Here is a 20,062-nt window from a genome sequence, read left to right as displayed (position 1 = left end):
GTCCCAAAGGCAGATCTCTTTTACTGCTAACTTTTACCTCTTGCAAGCTTTGATACTTTCATTCAGGAAGCAGGAAAGCAAACTGGCCTCCAATAAAAACACATACTTTTTACCTATTGTTGGAGAGGAATTGGCTGGGCTTCCCAGTAGGATCCAGGAAGAGGTCTGGCTTTCCAGTAAGAAATTGTGAATGAACTCGAAAGCAAAGAATCAAGCCAGTTTGCAGATGATCAAGGTTTATTTAAGAGCAGGAGTTTTAGGTTTCTTAAAAACATTAAATTTAGGACTAAAAATTGAATAGTTCTTAAGAGTGGAGTATCACTGAACTGTGCTACCTTAGCGAAAGTTTTACACAAAATTACCATCTGCGATCACATTTCTTAACCTTTGTGCCACAAGGTTTGGGGTTTTGTTTTTCTTCTATTGTCCCTTTACTATGAAGTCTTGTTTCCTCAGAGACTGGTCTCTTCCTCACCCTTGAGTGGTATATCTGCTAGCTGCCTATAAAAACACTCAAGTCGCTGAACTTTCTCGTAACTGGTTTCTGAGTCAGCATTCTTGAAAGCTGTCAAGTTACAGTAATGACCTTTACTAAAGGCGGTAACTGGAAATGGGGGAAGGAGAGGTTAGGATCACACAGTGGTCAAAGTGGAAATGGAGGAAGAGGAGAGGACTGCTGTGCATTTGGTGCAGTGTGGCTTATTGCTCAAAATCTGCCTTCAGACTGGCCTTGGGTTATCTATTCTAAAGAAAGAAACCAGAGAAGGATCTTGGTTGTAGATTCAAACATTCTTGTTACTGGGTGTACAATCTTCTTGTCCGCCTGAGAGTTTGTAGAGAAAAGATGCACAATAGTTGCAGCTAAACATCGATCCTGTCATTGTTGACTTCACTACTGGGTAGTGCTGCTGCAGACTTGGCAGATGTTCCTTGTACAGTTAGCAGAGATATTTGTCACGGGACCGTTTCACACAAACTGCACCTTTCAACAACTTTCAACTAAAGATGAGAATAGTTGGGAGGTGCTTAAGACAGCTCTGCCTATGGATAAAGATTTTCTGCTATACTACCTGTGCACAAGAAGCATTTGAAATGTGGAAGTGGCTAGCTTGGAAAAATGGGGAAGGGGATTATATAGGATATGCATTTCCTTATCGTTGACTAACCTACTCTGCCAATCCCTTTTTCAGATAATTTTCAGTAGCTTTTGGAAGGCTCATTATAAACAGCTCCACAATGCAAAGGTTGGCTTATCTGTCAGATGTTCCAAGAATGTAGTGGTGCATCAGCAGTACACTATCTACAACCAGCTCTGCTCGTATTAACAAGGAAGGCCCCAACTCCGCATTCATTAAAAGGTTTTAAACTGGTGCTTCCTTTTAGCTGCAGATTGAGTTCAGTAATGCCTGGGGGACTGGCAGCCTCTGCAGCTGAGCTCTGGTGTCACCTCTGCCCTGCACACTGGCTCGTAGAGCCCGCCGACACAGCTCCTGCAAAGTGGGAACCTTGCAACGGAGTGGCTGTGAGAGGGCCAAAGGCACTGGAGGCTGACCCTCCCTCTCCAAGTAGCAGGGACCCCCTTCCACAGCCCCCAGGCAGAGATAATACTCAACTAACTGGACTACGCAACTGAAGGTTGGGGGATGGCCAGCTCCTGGCAAGGCTTCCAGGTAGAAAGCTGAGTCCTGCTGCTGAATACGCAGGTTGGTGATGCCTGTCCTGGTGCGGACACTCAAGGTGAAGAGGTGATGATGGTCGGAGGAATCTCTCACCAGGAAGACGCCAGGAGGCTGGGAAGTCAACAGCCTCTTGGCTTCAGCTCCTGACAGGCTGCCCCAGTAGAAGCCACTGGCCTCCAATCGTTCCAAGGCACTTTCCACCCGCTCAAACTCTCCACAGAAACTCTTGAAATGGTAGGAAGGGACAGCAGGGCCTGTCATGGCCACCACGATTGGTGCAGATGCCGGCGGGCAGCAACAGCATAGGGGGACCATCGCGCCACCAATTAACTAGTGGACAGCTTGATCATTTATCAGAGCTGCATCTGAAAAGGAAAATAAAGTCAATTCACAGAGAGGCACCTGAACATCACTTGCATCAAGGGTCTTAACCTGGTTTGGCCAGGGGAGGAAAAAAAATATTTGGTACGGGTAATCCTCAGCCTACAACATTCATTTAATTACTGTTCAAAATAACAATGGCATTGAAAATGACTTATAATCAGTTCTCACACTTATGACTGTTGCAGCTTCCTCAGTCACATGATCAAAGTTCAGATGTTTACAATGGTCGCAGCATCTCAGGGTCTTGAAATTGTCATTTGCAAGCTTCCTAGGGACCTTCTGACAAGCAAAGTCAATGGGAAGAAAGCCAGATTCGCTTAACACCACATGATTCACTTTAAAAAATATAGTGATTTGCTTAACTATGGCAAAAAATAAAGTCATAAAATGGGGTATGACTCAATTAATTGAGTTGTGGTAGCAGTGATTAAAATGCAGTATTGCAGGCTAATTCTGCTGACTGCCGTCTGCCGGCAGTTTGATTCTGACTGGCTCAGGGTTGACTCAGCCTTCCATCCTTCCAAGGTAGATAAATGGGCCTCCAGTCTCTTTTTGAAAACCTCTAGTATTGGAGTATCCACAATTGATGGAGGCTTTTCTCCCCCAAGACCAATCTCTTGTAGACAGCAGTTTTGAGATCAGATTTGTAGGCAATTTATTCTCTAACCAGAAGATCAGACATTGGAAATCGGAGGGAGGATCCAGTTTAAAATGCCCCAGAATAAAATTTCCCCAAAATGGAAAGCACAGCATGGAAGTGAATGTTATTCCAACTTCTGGTGTGAGTTGCTACTTTTTCATTTTATGACAGTTTTTGAGAGAATTCTCAGAAATGGCCTCTTCCACTTGCTGTGTGTTGGACTGCTAACAATTGCTTCCCCTTCCCTTTTTTTTTTTTTTTTGCTATCGAGCCCGGACACTTCTCTCGCTAAGAGCCCAACCATGGCAGCTTCCTTTTCTGATCAACTTAACTTCTTTAAAAAATGTTTAATCTCACCGTTGATCTCCATTACAAGATGGTTTTGAAACTATTACGTAACTCAGAACATGTTTAGGCCCGAGAAAGCAGGATTCTGTTTCATAATCGGAAGGCTTGTTATTGGTTGAAAGAACTAACTGGTCCTTCAAAGAGAAAAATGTTTAACTCAGCAACCCACTGAAAGGCAGAACTGGAGAAGGGAGCCAGTCCAGGATTGGCAAAGAAAACAAGAACGCAGCTTGTGAAAGAAAAGACAAAGACCCTTCCCAGTTGACTCTGATGTCTAATGGCTGCCTAGCCAACATGTCCATGTTGCGTTCTTGACAAGAACACAGAAGTGTTTTAACATGATTTTCTCCTCGGGTGAGATCTTTTCTCAAATTCCTCATCTAGCTATGGCCAGCCTTGGTTTCCTAACTGTCACCCATTTGAACACTAAGCAGGCCCAACTTAACTTTTTTCAAGATCAGCCAGGGTCACCTGCAATGAAATGTAGTTTTTGAGAAAATCTACTGGAATTCCTGCCAAAGGTTTTCAGGAAGCAAAAAATTAGAATGACACATTGTGTATTTGACCGACGTCTGCACGCTCTCAAATTGCTGCCCTTACGGATTTGTAAGTGGTACAGTTAGATCTCAAGTGGGACCAGAACTTCCATCACTAAACAGTGAAGTCATTAAGTGAGAGGCACCCATTTTGATCCTGTGACTGCGTGGATGTTGGGATAATTGCAAGAGTGGTCATAAGTCCTTGTAACTAATGGTTGTAAGTCAAAAACTATCTGTAAGTCATTTGGCATTCTCAACCTGACGAGCCTTCAGATGCATTGGATACAACTTTTCATTATTACATGTCAGCTGGGGATAATAGGAGTTGTAGTATAATGAATCTGGAGACCATTCAACCAATGGAACAGAAATTGCCTTCGGAAGTTGTGGGAGCTTCATCCCTGGAGGCTTTCAAGAAGAGACCAGACAGCCATCTGTCAGAAATGGTGTAGGGTCTCCCGCTTGGGCAGGGGGTTCGACTAGATGACCTACAAGGTCCCTTCCAACTCTGTTAGTCTGTATCTGTACTATCAGATTAAGAAAGCCTCCTCTTAAATCTTCACTCTGATCCTATAAAATGCCTCTTATTGACATATCTTAAGATCCTGGGAGACTTTCAGGTAGCAGCTCTTGTCTAAGTTTATATAGGCTCCAAAGCTAAGCAGGGTGAGTCCTAGTCGAGATTTGGATAATAATTTTTCAGGGAATTTCATGGCTTAAAACTAGAGCAGGAAGTGAAAGCAACAACTTAAAAAAACTGACCAAAATCACTAGTATGTAGTTGCCAAGAAAACTGAATGGCCATGTTCATGAAATCAACAAGAGCTGCTCAGAATCTAAGAGAATGTCTGGCCTTGGGGCAATATTTTATCATGTTTTTTTGTTTTTAAGCTTATTTCCTCTAAACGTACTGATAAAAATAATTGTGACAATGGAAAATCTACATAAATCAGGATTGAATGCTTGGGTTCCTAATGAACTCTGATCTTGGCATTCTCCTTGCAGACATTTCATTTCCTCATCTAGTAACATTAGTGCTTTTGGTTTATCTTAGAATGGTATATACTTAATAAATTAATTCTAATTAATAATGAATAATATATATTACCCTAAGTTTTGCCTCTTGAATCTCTGAATCTACACCACATTCTAAAATATTCTCATGTAACCAGCCCGGTAAATAAGAATTAGGCCTATTATCCTATTGCTACCATGGGTTTTTTAAATAAATCTTTGGCAGGAAGAATATAAGATGTATTAAAATTCTTTATCTATTTCCCTGCAAGCAAAGAATTGTAATTCAAAAATACCAACAACAAAAGGAGTATCATCAACTTCAACTCTAAAACTAATCTCAGATTAATAAGCACCAGGGTGAAAATATTTCTGGGACTATTTCACTAAAAAGCAGTAGGTTGAAGATGGCATATTTGATAGCTCATATTCATTAACATTTCCCTGCATTTAGAAATCTACAATCTCTATGATTTTGGAGAAATTGTATTTATAATTCTGTAAATATTAGAAGCCTCTTCTTTATCTTTTTTGTTTTCTATTTTTTCTGACCTTTTTTGCACTTGTGTTTCTTATTATATTACTTCCTTTCTAGGCTGGGATAGAATGGCTCAAAATGCCCCAGGTGGCTTCATGCCTAAGGCAAGACTAGAATTCACCTGTTTCCTGTTTTCCAATCTGGTGCCTTAAACCACTACACAAAAAATGAGGACATTATAGGTAGTCCTCTACTTACAGCCAAAATTGAGCCCCAAATTTCTGCTGTTGTGTGTTTATACCCATACCTCTTCCTCGGAGCACAGCAGCGGTCATAAATATGAACCAGTTGCCAAGCATCTGAATTTTGATCACATGATCATGAAGATGCTGCAAAAATCGTAACTGTGAAAAACAGTCATAAGTCACATTTTTCAGTGCTGTTGTAACTTTGAACTGTCATTAAATGAACTTGTAAGTCGAGGACTATCTGCATGGAAAACTCTTACATAAAACTGTTTTTAACTAATTGTAAATAATACTTTACTGGGAAGAAAGCACAGTTGAAGAGTCATAATCTCACAGCAGTAAGATACCAATATCTGGTTCACAGATTCCTCCTGAAAAACCCAAGTGCTGAAAAACCCAATTGCTTCTGTGAAAATGCAATCCCATGTGAGGGTTTTTTTTAAAAAAAAATTGTTTAAAAAAGCATGCCCTGAAGTAGCCTCACACAGGAAAATGTGGCCCATTTTAAGGGGAGTAGGATCTGGACTCAAAACTCGTCAACTTTAGGTCATTCCCAATCTACACCCTAGAAGGAATCTGTTTAACTGCCAGCAGAATTAAACAGTCTGGTCCAGTAGACAAAACAACATGGGAGATGATGAACTCTGGGATATGAATTCTCTGCTAGTCTCTCCCAATTCCAAAAATCCTCTGAATTATCATCTGCTCAGATAAGCAAGTCCTGGACACAAATCAACTCCCCCAGCCGTGGTCCATTTGTGCAACAGAAAACATAAGGAGCGCAGAGAAAGGGAGCTTAAGTACATTAATAGAGGTGGTCCTAGTTCAGCCCTTGTCATCTCCATTTAGAAACGGACTGAGTAGCAAGTAGTAGAGAGCAAGAACTGACATTAACAGGCTAAATAAATCAATAGCTTGTACTGATGTACAAGCAACTAGTGACAGCTCCTATAGCCTGAAGCACCTCCTCTCAAAAGAGGCTCTTCAATCTCTGAATGAGTCACTCTTCTTATCTGCCAATAATTCTAGGAGACCTACCTTTCTTCATCTTATATTTTGTGTATTGAGAGGAAATTTCCACCATTGGGAAGCAGTTTGGTCTAGTGATGAAGGTACTAGGCTGCATAGCGGGAGATGTTGAGTTCAAATCCCTTCTTAGCCATGAAAGCCAACTGGGTCACCTTCTCTCAGTCCAACCTACCTCACAGGGTTGTTGTGTGGGGGAGGTAGAAGTAGGAGGAAGAAAGGGTGTTGGATCTGTTCATTGCCTTGTTATTTGCAAAAATAACAAAGGCAGGATATAAACAAACAAACAAATAAATAAATTTAGTATACAATCAAACTAACTTCTAGGTGATGGAGAGAAGAACATTTTTGTCATAACAGAAGGTTTGACAAAAAAATGATCATCACCCACTGAAAAAGAACTCTTAAATCCTGAATGGTTCAACAGAATGAGAATACAATAGGAGACATCTTTTGAACATCTACTTAGATTATTTTAAACCTTACTGTGCTAGCTTGAACTGAGCTGCGACTTTAAACAAAAAATTGCACACTTTTTCTGGACCCAGGGCCACTCTGCTCTTTGAGGCCACACAGGTAATCTCTGACTTACAACCGTTCATTTAGTGAAGGTTTAAAATTACACCGCTGAAAAAAGCGGCATAATTTTTCATAATTATCATCCCCAAGTGACCAAGATTCAGAAAGTGGGCAACTGGCACACATTTATGATGGCTGCAGTGTCCTGGGATCATGTGATCACCTTTTGTGACCTGACAAGCAAAGTCAATGGGGAAGCTAGATTCAATTAACAGCCACGTTATTCACTTAACAACTGTGATAAGAAAGGTCATAAAATGGGGCAAAATTCATTTATCTTGCTTAGCAATGGAAATTTTGAGCTCAACTGTGGTTCATAAATCAAGGACTATTTGTATCCTATCTCACTAAATTTACTTTCATTTTCTTTACACTTAAACAAAGTTGATATGATTGATTCTCCAGTTACATAGGAAATATTTTCTCCTTTTAGGCACGTTTAAAGGATCCTCTACTTTAAATTGTGCTTGTCTGAACAAAAATCAAGCAGCAGCTTCCTCCACAAATTTTCTCCCACAGCTGCAGCTGCAAGGGATGGAAACCCAAGAACTTCTCCAGGCTAAATGATGTTCTACAAATTGCTTGATTTTTGTTGTTAGCTTTTATTCTTTTCTCTTAACTGCAGATGAGAAATAATGTGAAGAAAGAGGAGGCTGCTAGTGAATAGTTGCAGGGTAATGAAAGAAATGGGAAAATCGTGGCTGGTAAACAAAACTTTATTACAGCTTTAGTCTGGTGTTGGAAGTAAAAACCCACTTGCATGAAATCTATGTAAAATACAGTTGTTATTTTTACCACACACAAAGAGACAGACACATTCAGGTATTCCTAGCCATGCATACTGTTAGGTTTAAAAGTTGAGAGGGCGTCAACTACGAAAAGTTGGCTATTTTGCATTGTGGCATTCCTAATCTTATAAAGCAGCTTAAGCTTCCGCGGGACTTAATCGCTGGGACGTTAATTTGAATTTTGCCAGATTCAAAGTTCATATAGCATCTGATTTTTCGAGTTATTATACTTATTCGGCAACCTAAGGGTGGTCTTCCATCCCCCATCCTAAAAAATAATAGTAATTAAGCGCTAAAGCCAGACTGGGGCTTCCCGCCTCGATTTACTCTCCAAATAAACCAGCAACGGAAGAGTTTTCCATACTCCTCCATCAGCCCCGAGAGTCCGGGAGCCGATCTCTTGTTTAGGAGTGGCTGGGGCAGGTTTTCTCTTCTTCCCAACTTTCGCAGCCCCCCAACCCGCTGCGAAAGCCCGAAGAGTTTTGCTAAACTTACCTTGGTTGGCGAGGAAAGCCGAGCGGTGCCTGGGTTTCTCCAAGGAGTGGGAGAACGAAAGGGGGCAAACAAATCGGTTTAAAACTCGGCTTTGCAGGCTGGGCTGCGGGAAGCGAGTCCGGAGGGATTGCCCCTTTCTCCCATCTTTCGAGCGGCGGCGGGAGGATGGAGGTGGGCGAAGGCGCACCCGAGCGTCGGGATGGTCTCGGAGGGAGGTTTTGCTCTCCCCAGTTCGGACGGGGAAGAGTAGAAAGAGGTGGAAGTTTACGGGGCTGGGGTGGGGTGGGGAGTGAAATGGAGGAGGAGGAGGAGGAGGGTGGAAGAACAGCGCCAATCTATTTCCTTTGGCCAAAGAATCGCGGCCCCTCTCTGGTTTCCTGGAAATGCGTGTGAACGTACGTGCGCGCTTCTGAACCGAGAAGCGCCTTTCCCGTTAGCGGAGGAATCGGAGAAAGCGAAGGGGGCGGGGAGGGTTGGTGTCCGACGACTTGGGATACAATCTCGTCGCGGGGCGGGGGAGAGGGAGGGAGAGAGAGAGAGAGAGAGTGAGAGAGAGAAAGAGAAGCTTAAATGGCTGGGGAGAAAGTGCCTAAGAGTTTGCAATAATCGTTCGGCGGCTCCGATTGGATATTCTTTGTATGTATATATAGATATCATGGAAAACATGTACATTTGTCACAGAGAGGCAAAGATGCCTCGAACCTCTGTGTGTGTGTGTGTTACTGGCTGGGGGCGGGGGGAACGTGGCCGAGTATTTATTTTTATGAATGGTCGCCACTTTCATTGGTCGCTGGGGAGTGGCTGACAGGGCTCTGATTGGCAGGAAGTGGCTGTATCAACCCGGTGCGTTCCCTCCCCCTCCCCTTTTGCTGCTGCTGCTTTTTTTTTTTTTTTCCTCTCCCCCCTCTGGGTGATTCCTGGAAGTGTGAGGGACTGTTGGTAAGAAGGAGGGGAATGCGAGTTGGTTCCCGCCTCCGCCTATCTCTGCAGTGGAAGGCGGGTTGGGTAAGGTGATCGGGCCTTTGGAGGGAGATCCCCCGCTCGCCCGAAGCGGCGCACCTTTCCTTTTTAACCCTCTCGGTGCAAGGAGGGAGGGGCGTGAAAAAGGTCGAGGAAGCGACCAATGGCAAGCTGCCCTCTCGCCTCCCTCCCCCCACCACTTCACTCTTAAGTCCTCTACTCTGGGAAGAGACGTGCGAGCGGAAGGGTGGGGGGTTGTATTGGGGGTAAGGGTGTATGTATGTGCGGTGCATTTGTGTGACTCGGGCCTCCGGTGTGAATGCGGGCAGTTTGGATCGGTGCACGAAAGGGGCACCTCGCGTGCGTGGATTCTCCGTGGAGAGAGTTCCGTGGGTTGGATGGAAGCGTCCCAGCTGCCCAACTGAAAGGCTCAATTCGAAGATCGCTGCTTGCACGGTGTTTCATGGCCAGATTCACACAATACGCTACGCTAAACCTTGAATCCGGATTGTTTACATGCCATAGCCCGTGCAAAGACATCAATCATGTCACAACTTAATGGAACCGCCTGTTTCACAACCCGATGACCACCCATGTGAACTACACTAGCTTCTTGTGCAAACTAATCAGGATGTGGTTTTGGACAGAGCCTCAGCCCCTGTCTGCCCCATCTTGAATATGGAGATAATACGTTGATTTTCTACCCTGCTGTAAAGGTTAGAATAAACTGAGCATGAAGTGCTTTGAATATGTCATAGAACACCGTAGGCAAATATTTTGTATACTACTACTGGTATCATTCTCATTATTACTATTACTTTGCAGCGTGACATGTTAGCTAGAGAGCTGGATGAGGATTTGGTTCAAATATCTGAAGTTAGATGGGTAAGATACACAGCTTTACAACATGGTGTTGCGCTTGGCTAAGTCAATCTCTCTCTCTCTCTCTCTCTCTCTCTCTCTCTCTCACACACACACACACACACACACACACACACACATTCCATCCTGTGAAAACTAAAGATAGACCCAGCTTGAACTGCTTGAAAAAGACAGGTGGGAAAAGCATAATAAACAATTTGCAAACTCACTCCTGAGTTCACCAGCCCCAGCTTTTTTTTTTATGGCTTTACGGCTATTTCAGTCCACTGATGACCCTTGAATAGTAAAAGAGAGGCTAAAATCAATGCACTTGAATAGGAGAAGGTGTGTGTGTGTGTTACATCGGCGCACTTGAAGCAAAATGAAGAGGGCAATGCTAAAACAGGAGCATTTGAAAATAGTAAAAAGAATACATGGAAATCCAAAATAGGTGGAATATTTCGGAATAACTGCAGGATTAAAAGCTTTGCCCACACTCAACAGATGGCTGATCAACTTTCCTCCAAGGAAAAGCTCATGCACTTTGGGACCTATGGAGAACAGATTGAGATTGTCTGCCTACACATTTGCTCTTTTATATTATGAGTTGGTACATTCGTTTTGAAGAGCCAGTGTGCCCTTTGGATGAGGGGCTGGACCAGGACCAGGGAGATCTGAGTTCCTATCTTGCCCTAGGCGTGAGTGAGCATGAACTACATGACTTTTGATCAGCCATCCTCTTTTCAGCCACAGAGGGGGGGAAAAGACAGTAGCAAACCACTTCCAAAAATACAGGTAGCCCCAAACGTACAGCTACAACTGAGCTCAGAAATTATGTTGCTAAACAAGACAGCTGTTAAGTGAGTTTTGCCCCTTTTTATGGCTTTCCTTGCCATAGTTGTTAACTGAATCACTGCAGTTGTCAAGTTAGTAACACGGTTGTTAAGTGAACCTGGCTTGTGGCTTCCCTATTGATTTTTGCTCATCAGAAAGTTACAAAAGTGATCACATGACTCTGGGACACTACAACCTTCATAAATAAATGCCAGTTGCCAAGAGCCCAAATTTTGATCACATGACCATAGATGCTGCCATGGTTGCATGATCTTAATCACTTTTTTTCAGTGCTGCGACTAATCTTAAATCATTTTTTTTCAGGGCTGCGACTTCAATAGGTTACTAAACAAATGGTTATAATTTGAAGATTACCTGTATTGCTAAGATAATGTTTCTATGCAATTCCCAGGAGTCAAGACTGAATCAAAAGGTATGACCAGAGAAATACTCATAATGTTGATGTACTGAAATGTTTAAGAAACACCTAAAATCAAATCAGTGCATATGTTTGGAGTATCGGCAGTGCACGCCAGGAAAAGCATACCTACCCCTTATGCATATGACCATAGTTGGGACAAGAATTTCCATTGCTGATCGAGGCGGTTGTTACGCGAGTCATGTTCACTTTTACCAGTGTTAAGTGAATCACTGCAGTTATTAAGTGAATCCTGTGGTCATTAAGCAAATCTGGCTTCCCCTAATGACTTTGCTTGTAAGAAGCCAGCTGGGAAGGTCACAAATGACCCCGGGATGTTGCAGCCATTGTTAAAATGGTTGCCAAGCATCCAAATTTTGATCACATGACCATGGGGAAGTTGCACTGGTTATACGCATGAGGACCAGTCACTTTTTTTTAGTGCTGTTCTAACTTCGAATGATTGCTAAATGAAGTCGAGGGTTACCTGTATTTCTTCTGTATATTATTTATTTTGTCAAACAATTACAAGATAACAGGTATAAATATAAACAGTTATGAATACATGAAATGGATACATATAAGAAAAATAAAAAGAAACAATAGGACAGGGACGGTAGGCACGTCGGTGTGCTTATGCACGCCCCCTACCATATCAAGCTTTTTCATGAGTATGGAAAACACATGAGTATAGCAAACATATTATAAAGATATGCCTGGGAAAAGCCAGGTTAATGTGTGTTTTCTTCAGAGTAATACTATATGCCTTTGTGTACTCTGAATAAATAATACAATTTATGTAAATATGAAAGAGACGTACATACAAGGATTTCCATGTAGCATATAGATATAAATTATATATACCATATGAATTTCCCAACTTGGTAATAATACCTATCCATCTTTGCGTAGTTTATAAAACTGAGCAGTTGGACTAAATTGGCATTTGGATGAAGGCTCTATCTATCTATCTATCTATCTATCTATCTATCTATCTATCTATCTATCTATCTATCTATCTCATCATTCTATCATCTGTCTGGCTACTTATATCTATCAAACTTATATGGCTTCTCATCTCACAGAAAGTGACTCTGGGTGATGTACAACAATCCAGTAAAACAGTAAATAAATAAGACAATCATTAGTGAAACCCATTTTATATTATTATTTTCAAAAATTAGAAATGATAAAAGCAAAGTTACAATAGGGAGAGAGAATAATCGATGGATGTTAATAATAAGGGAACCACTTCATGAGTTCTCCCATCCACTGAGGTTCCCAGGACTGCCGGCATAGCAATATCAATAGCACTTAGACTTATATACCACTTTACAGTGCTTTACAGCCCTCTCTAGGCGGTTTATAATGTCCGCATATTGCCCCCAACAACCTGGGTCCTCATTTTATCCACCTTGAAATAATGGAAGGCTGAGTCAACCAAGAGCCTGGTAAGATTTGAACTGCTAAATTGCAGACAGTCAGCAGAAGTAGCCTGCAGTACTGCACTCTAACCACTGCACCACCATAGCTCATAACCAGGTTTTGAGGGACCTTCAGAAGTTAGGGAGTGATGAAGGCAACCTCAGAAGTTTCCACTATACCAGTCCCCACAGCGGAAAAAAACTGCAAGTTACCAAGTACTGGCAGCTAACATACCATTCTACTAGACTGGAAAGTTTTAAAAAGCATCTTAGAAGAAACTAATACATACAATAGTATTAGTAATCAAGTAATCAACAGAAGTTGGACCTGACTTTTCCTGTCATGTCTGAACTGAGGAACATGCTCCTATGTCGGTCCTATTAAGAGGATGTACCACAGTCATGGTATGAAGGAGGACATTGTCCCTACTACAGGGATCTCCAACCTTTCTGACTCCACAGACCAGCAGCAGAGTAAGCAGCGGCAGTGAAGAGGGTGGAGTGGATGGTTTCACAAGTGCAACCTAGTTCATGCGCATGTGCAAATGAAGCTTTGCACGCTTACCTACTAGCACATCCCAGTTTCCAACACTCACAGACTGGTATTGGGCCATAGGGTGGGGGACCCCTGCTTTCGTGAGTTAAATATTTATATTGGTATGGGTACTGGTAAATACATCTATATATCATTTTTGTTGTTTTTGTTACAGTCGTGTCCTATTCTTAGAGACTTGCCAGGATAAGTCCCTATAGTTTTCTTCACAAGGTTTTTCAAAAGTGGTTTGCTATGGCCTCTTTAGGGCTGAAAGAAAGTGAGTGGCTCAAAGTCATCCTGCTTTATGCCCCACATGGCACTAGAATTCGCAGGCTCCCAGTTTCTAGCCTGATGCCTTAACCACTATACCACGCTTTCCCATCCTACAATACACAGTGTTGAATCTGAATCTGTGGAGAATTGGCACATTTGCAGTACGTGTGCATCAAATTACCGTTGTTGATTCCTGTTAGTGAAGCCCTCCGAATGACGAAAGAATCTAACTTGTTTCTACCCATCATCTGAAGGGTAAGCTTAGTGGATGAATATCATGTTGTCTCTAGCGCAGTTAAAGAAACACGTGGCTTATAATGGAGTGATGCTTTTGAACGCAGAATCACGGTTATTTCTCCGAAGTGTGTTTATATCCGTATCTCTGCAGCTGAATGCGCAAGAGAGAATGAGGGTGCCCATGAGGAAAACAGAAGGAGTGGGGAATGGGAAGAGGTTGGAGTTTCTGTATTTCATTAATACTCAGCCCTGCCCCAGCTCAATCATTCAAGATGTCCACTTCCAAAAGCTATTGATTCATCAGAAATCTTCAACGGGCCTTGGCATCGGGAAGAAACCTAGCTTTCTCCTACTCCCTCCTGGCCAAGAACCCAGGCATCCTGGCACTCTGCTGTGTTTCTCTTCCTGGCTTGGGTGGTGTTTATGAGCTAATCATGTGCAGTCAGGGCTTTAAGCTGTTCCTGGCAGGTCTGAAGTTGCCGGTAAAGGCACCGGTTTCCTAGCCGTGATTGGGGGGGAGGCAGAGAGTGAGTGCGTGATGGAATGCTAAACAGCTAATAGCCACATGGAGAAGCAGCCACAATCCTTGGGGCTTTGGAAAAAGCCTGGCAGACTCTGTGTGTGTGTGTGTGTGCGCGCACACACACAAGAGGAGGGGTAGTAAGCATAAAGCTGAGAACTCAAAACAGGCAGAATTTTCCTACCCATACCTATTTGGAGGCTGAATCTGGATTAATTCAGACCCCAAAGTTCCTGAGATGTTGGAATGTGTAATACCAGATCACAAAAGGATGTGCAGAATACTTCGCTCTTGCGCAGATGTGTCATGTCACAGCTCCCCTCATCTTGAGTGGCCTCTAACCAAATTTCATGCATCTAAGAGGGTAACCCTTTGGGGCACTCTTCCTCTCATGCTGATGTTACCTAATGTCAACAGATGGCTTTATCTGGAGGCCTAGTGAAGGTGTGTGTGCGTGTGAGTGAGTGAGAGAGAGAGAGCCTGAGGCATCCCATAGAGCAGAGGTCCCCAAGCCTTGAGAAACAGGTTACTACCGGGCTGGGACCCATTCGGAATTGGGCCGTGTGAGCGGCAGGCACCCGCAAGCACAGCTCCATTTGCACAAGCGGCAGGTGCATACATACCCGCTTCTGGCACATATGGAATTGTGCTCACTCGCACACCTGCCACTCGCACAGCACTATCCATTCACCCTCCCCCGCCAATCCACCAAGCCAGAAAAGTTGGGCACTGATGCCATAGAGCAAAGGTCAAAGAGTAGATCTCTCTCTCGATATCTCTCTCTCTCTCTCTCTCTCTCTCTCTCTCTCTCTCTCTCTCTCCTCTCCCTCCCCTCCCTCCCCCTCCCTCCCTCCCTCCCCCTCCACCCTATCAATACAGCTGAAATGGTGCTGGAGAAAATCACCACAGCAGCCACGTGCCTCTCATTCCCAACCCTCTGAGGTGATTCAGAAGGATATCATCTTTGATGGCTTTAAAGCTGCCAAGAAATCCAAATAGGAATCGGGATGGATGCACCATCTTGGTCCTGCCATAGGTCACTCATAAGACTGATCTCTCTTACTTCAGCACTGTACTTGGGCTTGAAATCCAGTAGGAAGGGATTTAAATAGTCAATTTTCTCCAGAGCCTTCTGAAGTTGCAGCCAAGGTATCAGAAATTGTCCAACTTTACTTCCTCTAGTGTAGTCAGAACCACCCCATCCCTCAGGGATGAATTCATCATTGCTTGAACCCAGCCACCTGGCAACTCCTACCTGCCTGATTCAACCAAGAAGGATGTGTCTCTGGTGAATACCTGGCCAAACTCACAGATCTGAGAATCTTAATCGTTTCCTCAAAACTAACCGCTTAAACTCTTCCCAGGGACAATACCAGATTTACCAATTTAACAGGACCCGTACAGCTAGAATTCCCATTAAAACAAATCAAAGTGATGCTATCTGTGAACAATCTTCATTGTCTCCTTTCAGGTGAACTTCTGACTCACTTTTCCCTAAAAGAGACTGATTTACCTTAAACGGGGCCCCAGGATGGCAATATATGGACTTAATAACAGTTAAAAAGAACTATGTTATGTTACTCTTATTGCATCAATTTACAACCATTCATTTAGTGACCACATGAAGTTACGGTGGCACTGAAGAAAGTGAACTGCAATGGCTCCTCACACTTCTAACCATCACGTGGGGGAAGCCAGATTCATTTAACAACCATGTGATTCACTTAACAACCGAAATGATCCGCTTAACTGTGTCAAAAAGACTTGTAAAATCAGCTGCCATACGTTTAACAGAAGGTCTGGCCCCAGTTGTAGTTGTAAGTAGAGCCTTAGTAAGTAGTTGAGATCTGTGTCCCATCAGATTTTATTTCATCTTTCTCCACCACGCCTCCGTGCATCACTTCTGCTACTTTATCTCCAGGACTTCCTCCAGGGACCAGGGCACCCTGTGGAAACCCTGCGCTGAAAGAGGCAGCCCATTTGATCCAACGCCTGTACCTGCTTTTCACTCTAAAAGGAGATTAAGGCTTCTGTGGCATTGTGACCAAGTTCCCCAGGATTTTCTAAGTGCCCTCCAAAACCCAAGAGCAACCCTAACATGTCATCCCAGATATATAAATGAAATGGGTTCTAGTATAAAGGAATACCACATTGGCTTGAAGAAGATACACCGCAACCCTTTGGAAAAGTATGAACTCAGGAAGGTATGAGAAAGAAACTCAAGATTTCCTCTTCTTCATTCTCTCTTGTATAAGAGGGAAAGAAGGGGAAATGTCATATTTTTAATATTTTGTTATTTTTGTTGTTCAGTCACGAAGTCACGTTAGATTCTTCCTGAGCTCATACTTTTCCAACCGTGGAACACTGCAAACCATCATAAATATGAGTCAGTTGCCAAGCAGACAAATTTTGATCACACCATGCTCCCTTGTCCTCCCCTCTCTTGGAGTTTGCCCAAACTCATTTTCGTTGCATTGAGGACAATATTTAATCATCTCATTGTCTGATATCCCCTCCCCTTCTCCTTTTGTCTTCAGTCTTTCCCAATATCGGGGTCTTTTCCAATGAAACAGGTGTGGAGAGATTGAAAGCAATTAAAAACCGATCTGTCCGTGATAAGGGACAAATACAAGTAGTCCTCATTTAGTGATGTCTTGGTTAGCTACTATTCGCAGTTATAACAGTGATTAAAAAAAAAAAACATTACCACCAATTCTTCCATTTAAGACTTTCGCAGGTCTGTAAAACAAAGGAATACTGATGCGTTCATAAGCACAGTCACGGTTTCACTTAGTGAGTGGTTTGCTTAACAACTGAGTTTCTGGCCCCAATAGGGGTTGCTAAATGAGGAACTACCTGTAGTAGCATCCCCTTATTCAGTGGTGGGATTCAAATTTTTTACGGGTTCTGTGGGCGTGGCTTGGTGGGCGTGGCAGGGGAAGGATACTGTAAAATCTCCAGTCAGAGGTGGTATTTGCCGGCTCTTTGAACTACTCAAAATTTCTGCTACCGGTTCTCCAGAACTCATCAGAACCTGCTGAATATAACCTTTGCCCTTATTCCAAATCACATTGCTGCTGTCCCAAGGCCAAAATCAGATTCAATTTATGACCTGTGCTTTGTCTGTAGTCCTTGATCTGGCCCACATCTACGGTATGTTTGCCACGAAAAACCATTTTAGCTCCAGATAGAGATGGCACTTTAGTGTTTCCCTGTACAGGTAATTTTTACAACTGTTCAGAGTTACAGCAGCACTGAAAAAAGTAACACGACCGTTTTTCCCATTTACGACCTTTGTAGCGTTCCCACGGTCAAAATTGTGATCAAAATTTGTCTGCTTGGCCAACTGACTCATATTTATGATGGTTTGCAGTGTTCCACGGTTATGTGAACACCTTTAGTGATCTTCTGACAAGCAAAACCAATGGGGAAGCCAAATTCACTTAACTATCATATTGCTAGCTTAGCAGCTGCAGTGATCGCTTAACAGCTGTGGCAAGAAAGGTCGCAAAATGGGGCCAACTTCACTTAACAACTGTCTTGCTTAGCAACAGACATTTCGGGCTCCATTATGGTCATAAGTCAAGGACTACCTGTGTCACAGATTTGGGGAACTCCACTTTTGACCCCTAGAACAGGCCACAGGGAGGCCTAAGCCATAGCCATCATTCCTTGCAGCTCAGCTTCACAAGTGAAATCTCAAAGCTGATTATCTGTGGAGCAGCATTTCTGAAAGCCACAAGAACTACAGGCCATCTTCTAAAACACAACTGGTGACAACAGCCGTTCCTCTGTCCCTGCCTGGGGGGGTCACTATTGGTGTCGTGTGAAAATCAGGTGGGCACATTTCTGAGAGGGAAATCTCCTATGCCATCCAGTTGTCAGTAATACATGCCAGGTCAGACCTCTAACACATAATAAGATATTGGGTAAGCAATGCTTTTGTTACAGGCTAACCTGGCATTAAGCAGCAGCAGCAGCATTAGCCCACTGAGCATCTGATGACCAGGTTGCAAGATGGAATTGGTGCAAGATAGCACCTATATCTTCCTCAAGACCAATCTGCCTATTGTCTCCCACCATAACACCCTGTCATGGCCCTGGTGGAGGCTGACTCTGAGGGAGAGGAGGAACAGCCGACAGGGAGTGGAAGTGTGGCTCCGGAGGTTGTGGAGGAGGCTGGGGAAGGGCAGAGGCCAGCTGGGAAGTCAGAGGAGGACCCAGGCCCGTCCGCTATACCATCCTAGGGCACGCAAGGAGGAGAGGATAAGGGAGAGACAGGATCTCTTTGGGAGGAGAGGGCCTTGATCCTCTTCATGGGCTGCAGGTGTGACAACTGAATAAGAGTTTGGACCTGCGTACTGGCAAACGCTGGAAACAAAAGTGTGTAAATATCTCTAGTTTATAGTTCCTCTCTGAGTTTGGCGTCCTTCCCAGTGTGTGTTATCTGTGGACATCCTCCAGCCCTTATCTTGCCTGGTTTTTGTTGCTTTTTTTCTTCTTCCTGTAACTGTGGGGGAATTTTTTTTGTCTTCCGTCAAAAATATTCTGAGCTTGGAAGCAAACTGAAGGAATAAAAGGGGCTTCACCTGTTTTTTGTGACTGTGTTTGTTTTGTATCCCACCCTGGGTCATCACTCCCCCCCAGCCCAGTGAGATGTTATTGCCTGCCTTTTTTCACCCCATCGAACCAACTTCTCCAAAGCATCTGAGGGCACGACGAGAAGCAACGGATGGAAACTAATCACGGAGAGGAAGCAACCGAGAACTAAGGAGAAATTACCTGACAGTGAGAACAATTAATCAGTGGAATAGCTTGCTTTCAGAAGTTGTTGTCAAGGTTGCGACTGGTGAACCCAACCAAGCCAGCACTCCAAGATGATCAGATCTCTTTAAGAACTGTTTTATTGAGTACATCGTTTTGCTACGCATGAAAGCAAAACCAACCCTTAACTATTTTCTGTGGTTTTCATATAATTAAAGAATAGGTATTTCCCTCCCTCCTTGTCATAGGTCACATTGTCCATTCTCCCAGCCAGGTTAACTCCTTCAAGTCTCTGGCCAGCACCTGTTGAGGGGTCACTTTTCTTAGATTTTATGTCATTCCAAAGCAGAAAAGAATGCTTTAGGTGCTGTAAGTCATCCAAATCTTTCTTCCATGAATAGTGGCTAGAGTAACTGTCCTCCAAAATTCCATTTCCATATTTGAGAAAAGAATTAAAAGGGGGGAGGTTGGTTTAAGCACGCTGAAATCCGTTTTAGAGATAGGGTCACCCCAAATAGTATTTTATCAAAGTTGTTTGTCTCTTTAGAAAACAAAATTAAAGTAAATCAACACACAAGTAATAAAAAGAACTTATAGAAGAGGAGTGTAGAGGGAAAACAAGTCTTTAGTTGTATAGCCCAGGGATCTCCAACCTTGACAACTTTAAGACTTGTGGACTTCAACTCCCAGAATTCTTCAGCCAGCAAAGCTTCTGATAAGCAAGTTGGCTGAGGAATTCTGGGTGTTGAAGTCCACAAGTCTTAAAGTTGCCAAGGTTGGAGACCCTGGGTATAGGCCACTGGTCTCCAAAATCAAATCTTGATGTATGTGTGTATGAGAGAGTTCTCTATAGCGGTGTTTCTCAACCAGGACAACTTTAAGAATTGTATCTCCTTGTTCCCTTTCCTTCTTGAATATGTCACGAACAATCTTTCCTAAAGTCATTTAATTAGGTCTAAAAACAATATCAGGTAAAAAGATGCACATTCCAATGTAGGAGTATCTATATTACAAGACT

At 43.2% G+C, this 20,062-nt stretch overlaps 1 protein-coding gene across 6 annotated transcripts; it reads right to left on the bottom strand.

The window, feature by feature from the left end:
- Window positions 1-219: 219 nt before the first annotated feature.
- LOC113418517 (suppressor of cytokine signaling 3-like) lies at window positions 220-8,674 on the bottom strand. Of its 6 annotated transcripts, none has more exons than XR_015745808.1 (3): window positions 8,219-8,674; window positions 5,341-5,486; window positions 220-2,044 (listed from the first exon to the last, which is right to left on the bottom strand). XR_015745808.1 is itself a non-coding variant. In XM_087946417.1 (3 exons), the coding sequence occupies exon 3, from the start codon at window positions 1,992-1,994 to the stop codon at window positions 1,380-1,382; it is 615 nt and encodes a 204-aa protein (XP_087802543.1). In that variant the 5' UTR covers window positions 1,995-2,044; window positions 5,390-5,486; window positions 8,219-8,319; the 3' UTR covers window positions 220-1,379. The 6 variants fall into 6 exon arrangements, 4 of the variants coding, with proteins under 4 accessions (XP_087802543.1, XP_026533202.1, XP_087802544.1 ...); XM_087946417.1 differs by having other exon boundaries at window positions 5,390-5,486; window positions 8,219-8,319; XM_026677417.2 differs by lacking the exon at window positions 5,341-5,486 and having other exon boundaries at window positions 8,219-8,358.
- Window positions 8,675-20,062: the final 11,388 nt, after the last annotated feature.

Source organism: Notechis scutatus, chromosome Z (genome assembly GCF_049901735.1).
Source record: "Notechis scutatus isolate UNSWTSFEM ecotype Mainland chromosome Z, rNotScu1.2, whole genome shotgun sequence".
Classification (NCBI taxonomy): domain Eukaryota; kingdom Metazoa; phylum Chordata; class Lepidosauria; order Squamata; family Elapidae; genus Notechis; species Notechis scutatus.
This window is presented reverse-complemented; position numbering and strand designations above follow the sequence as displayed.

Coding starts and splice junctions, on each gene's coding strand:
- LOC113418517 (XM_026677417.2), bottom strand. CDS start 1,994: ATGGTCCCCCTATGCTGTTGCTGCCCGCCGGCATCTGCACCAATCGTG.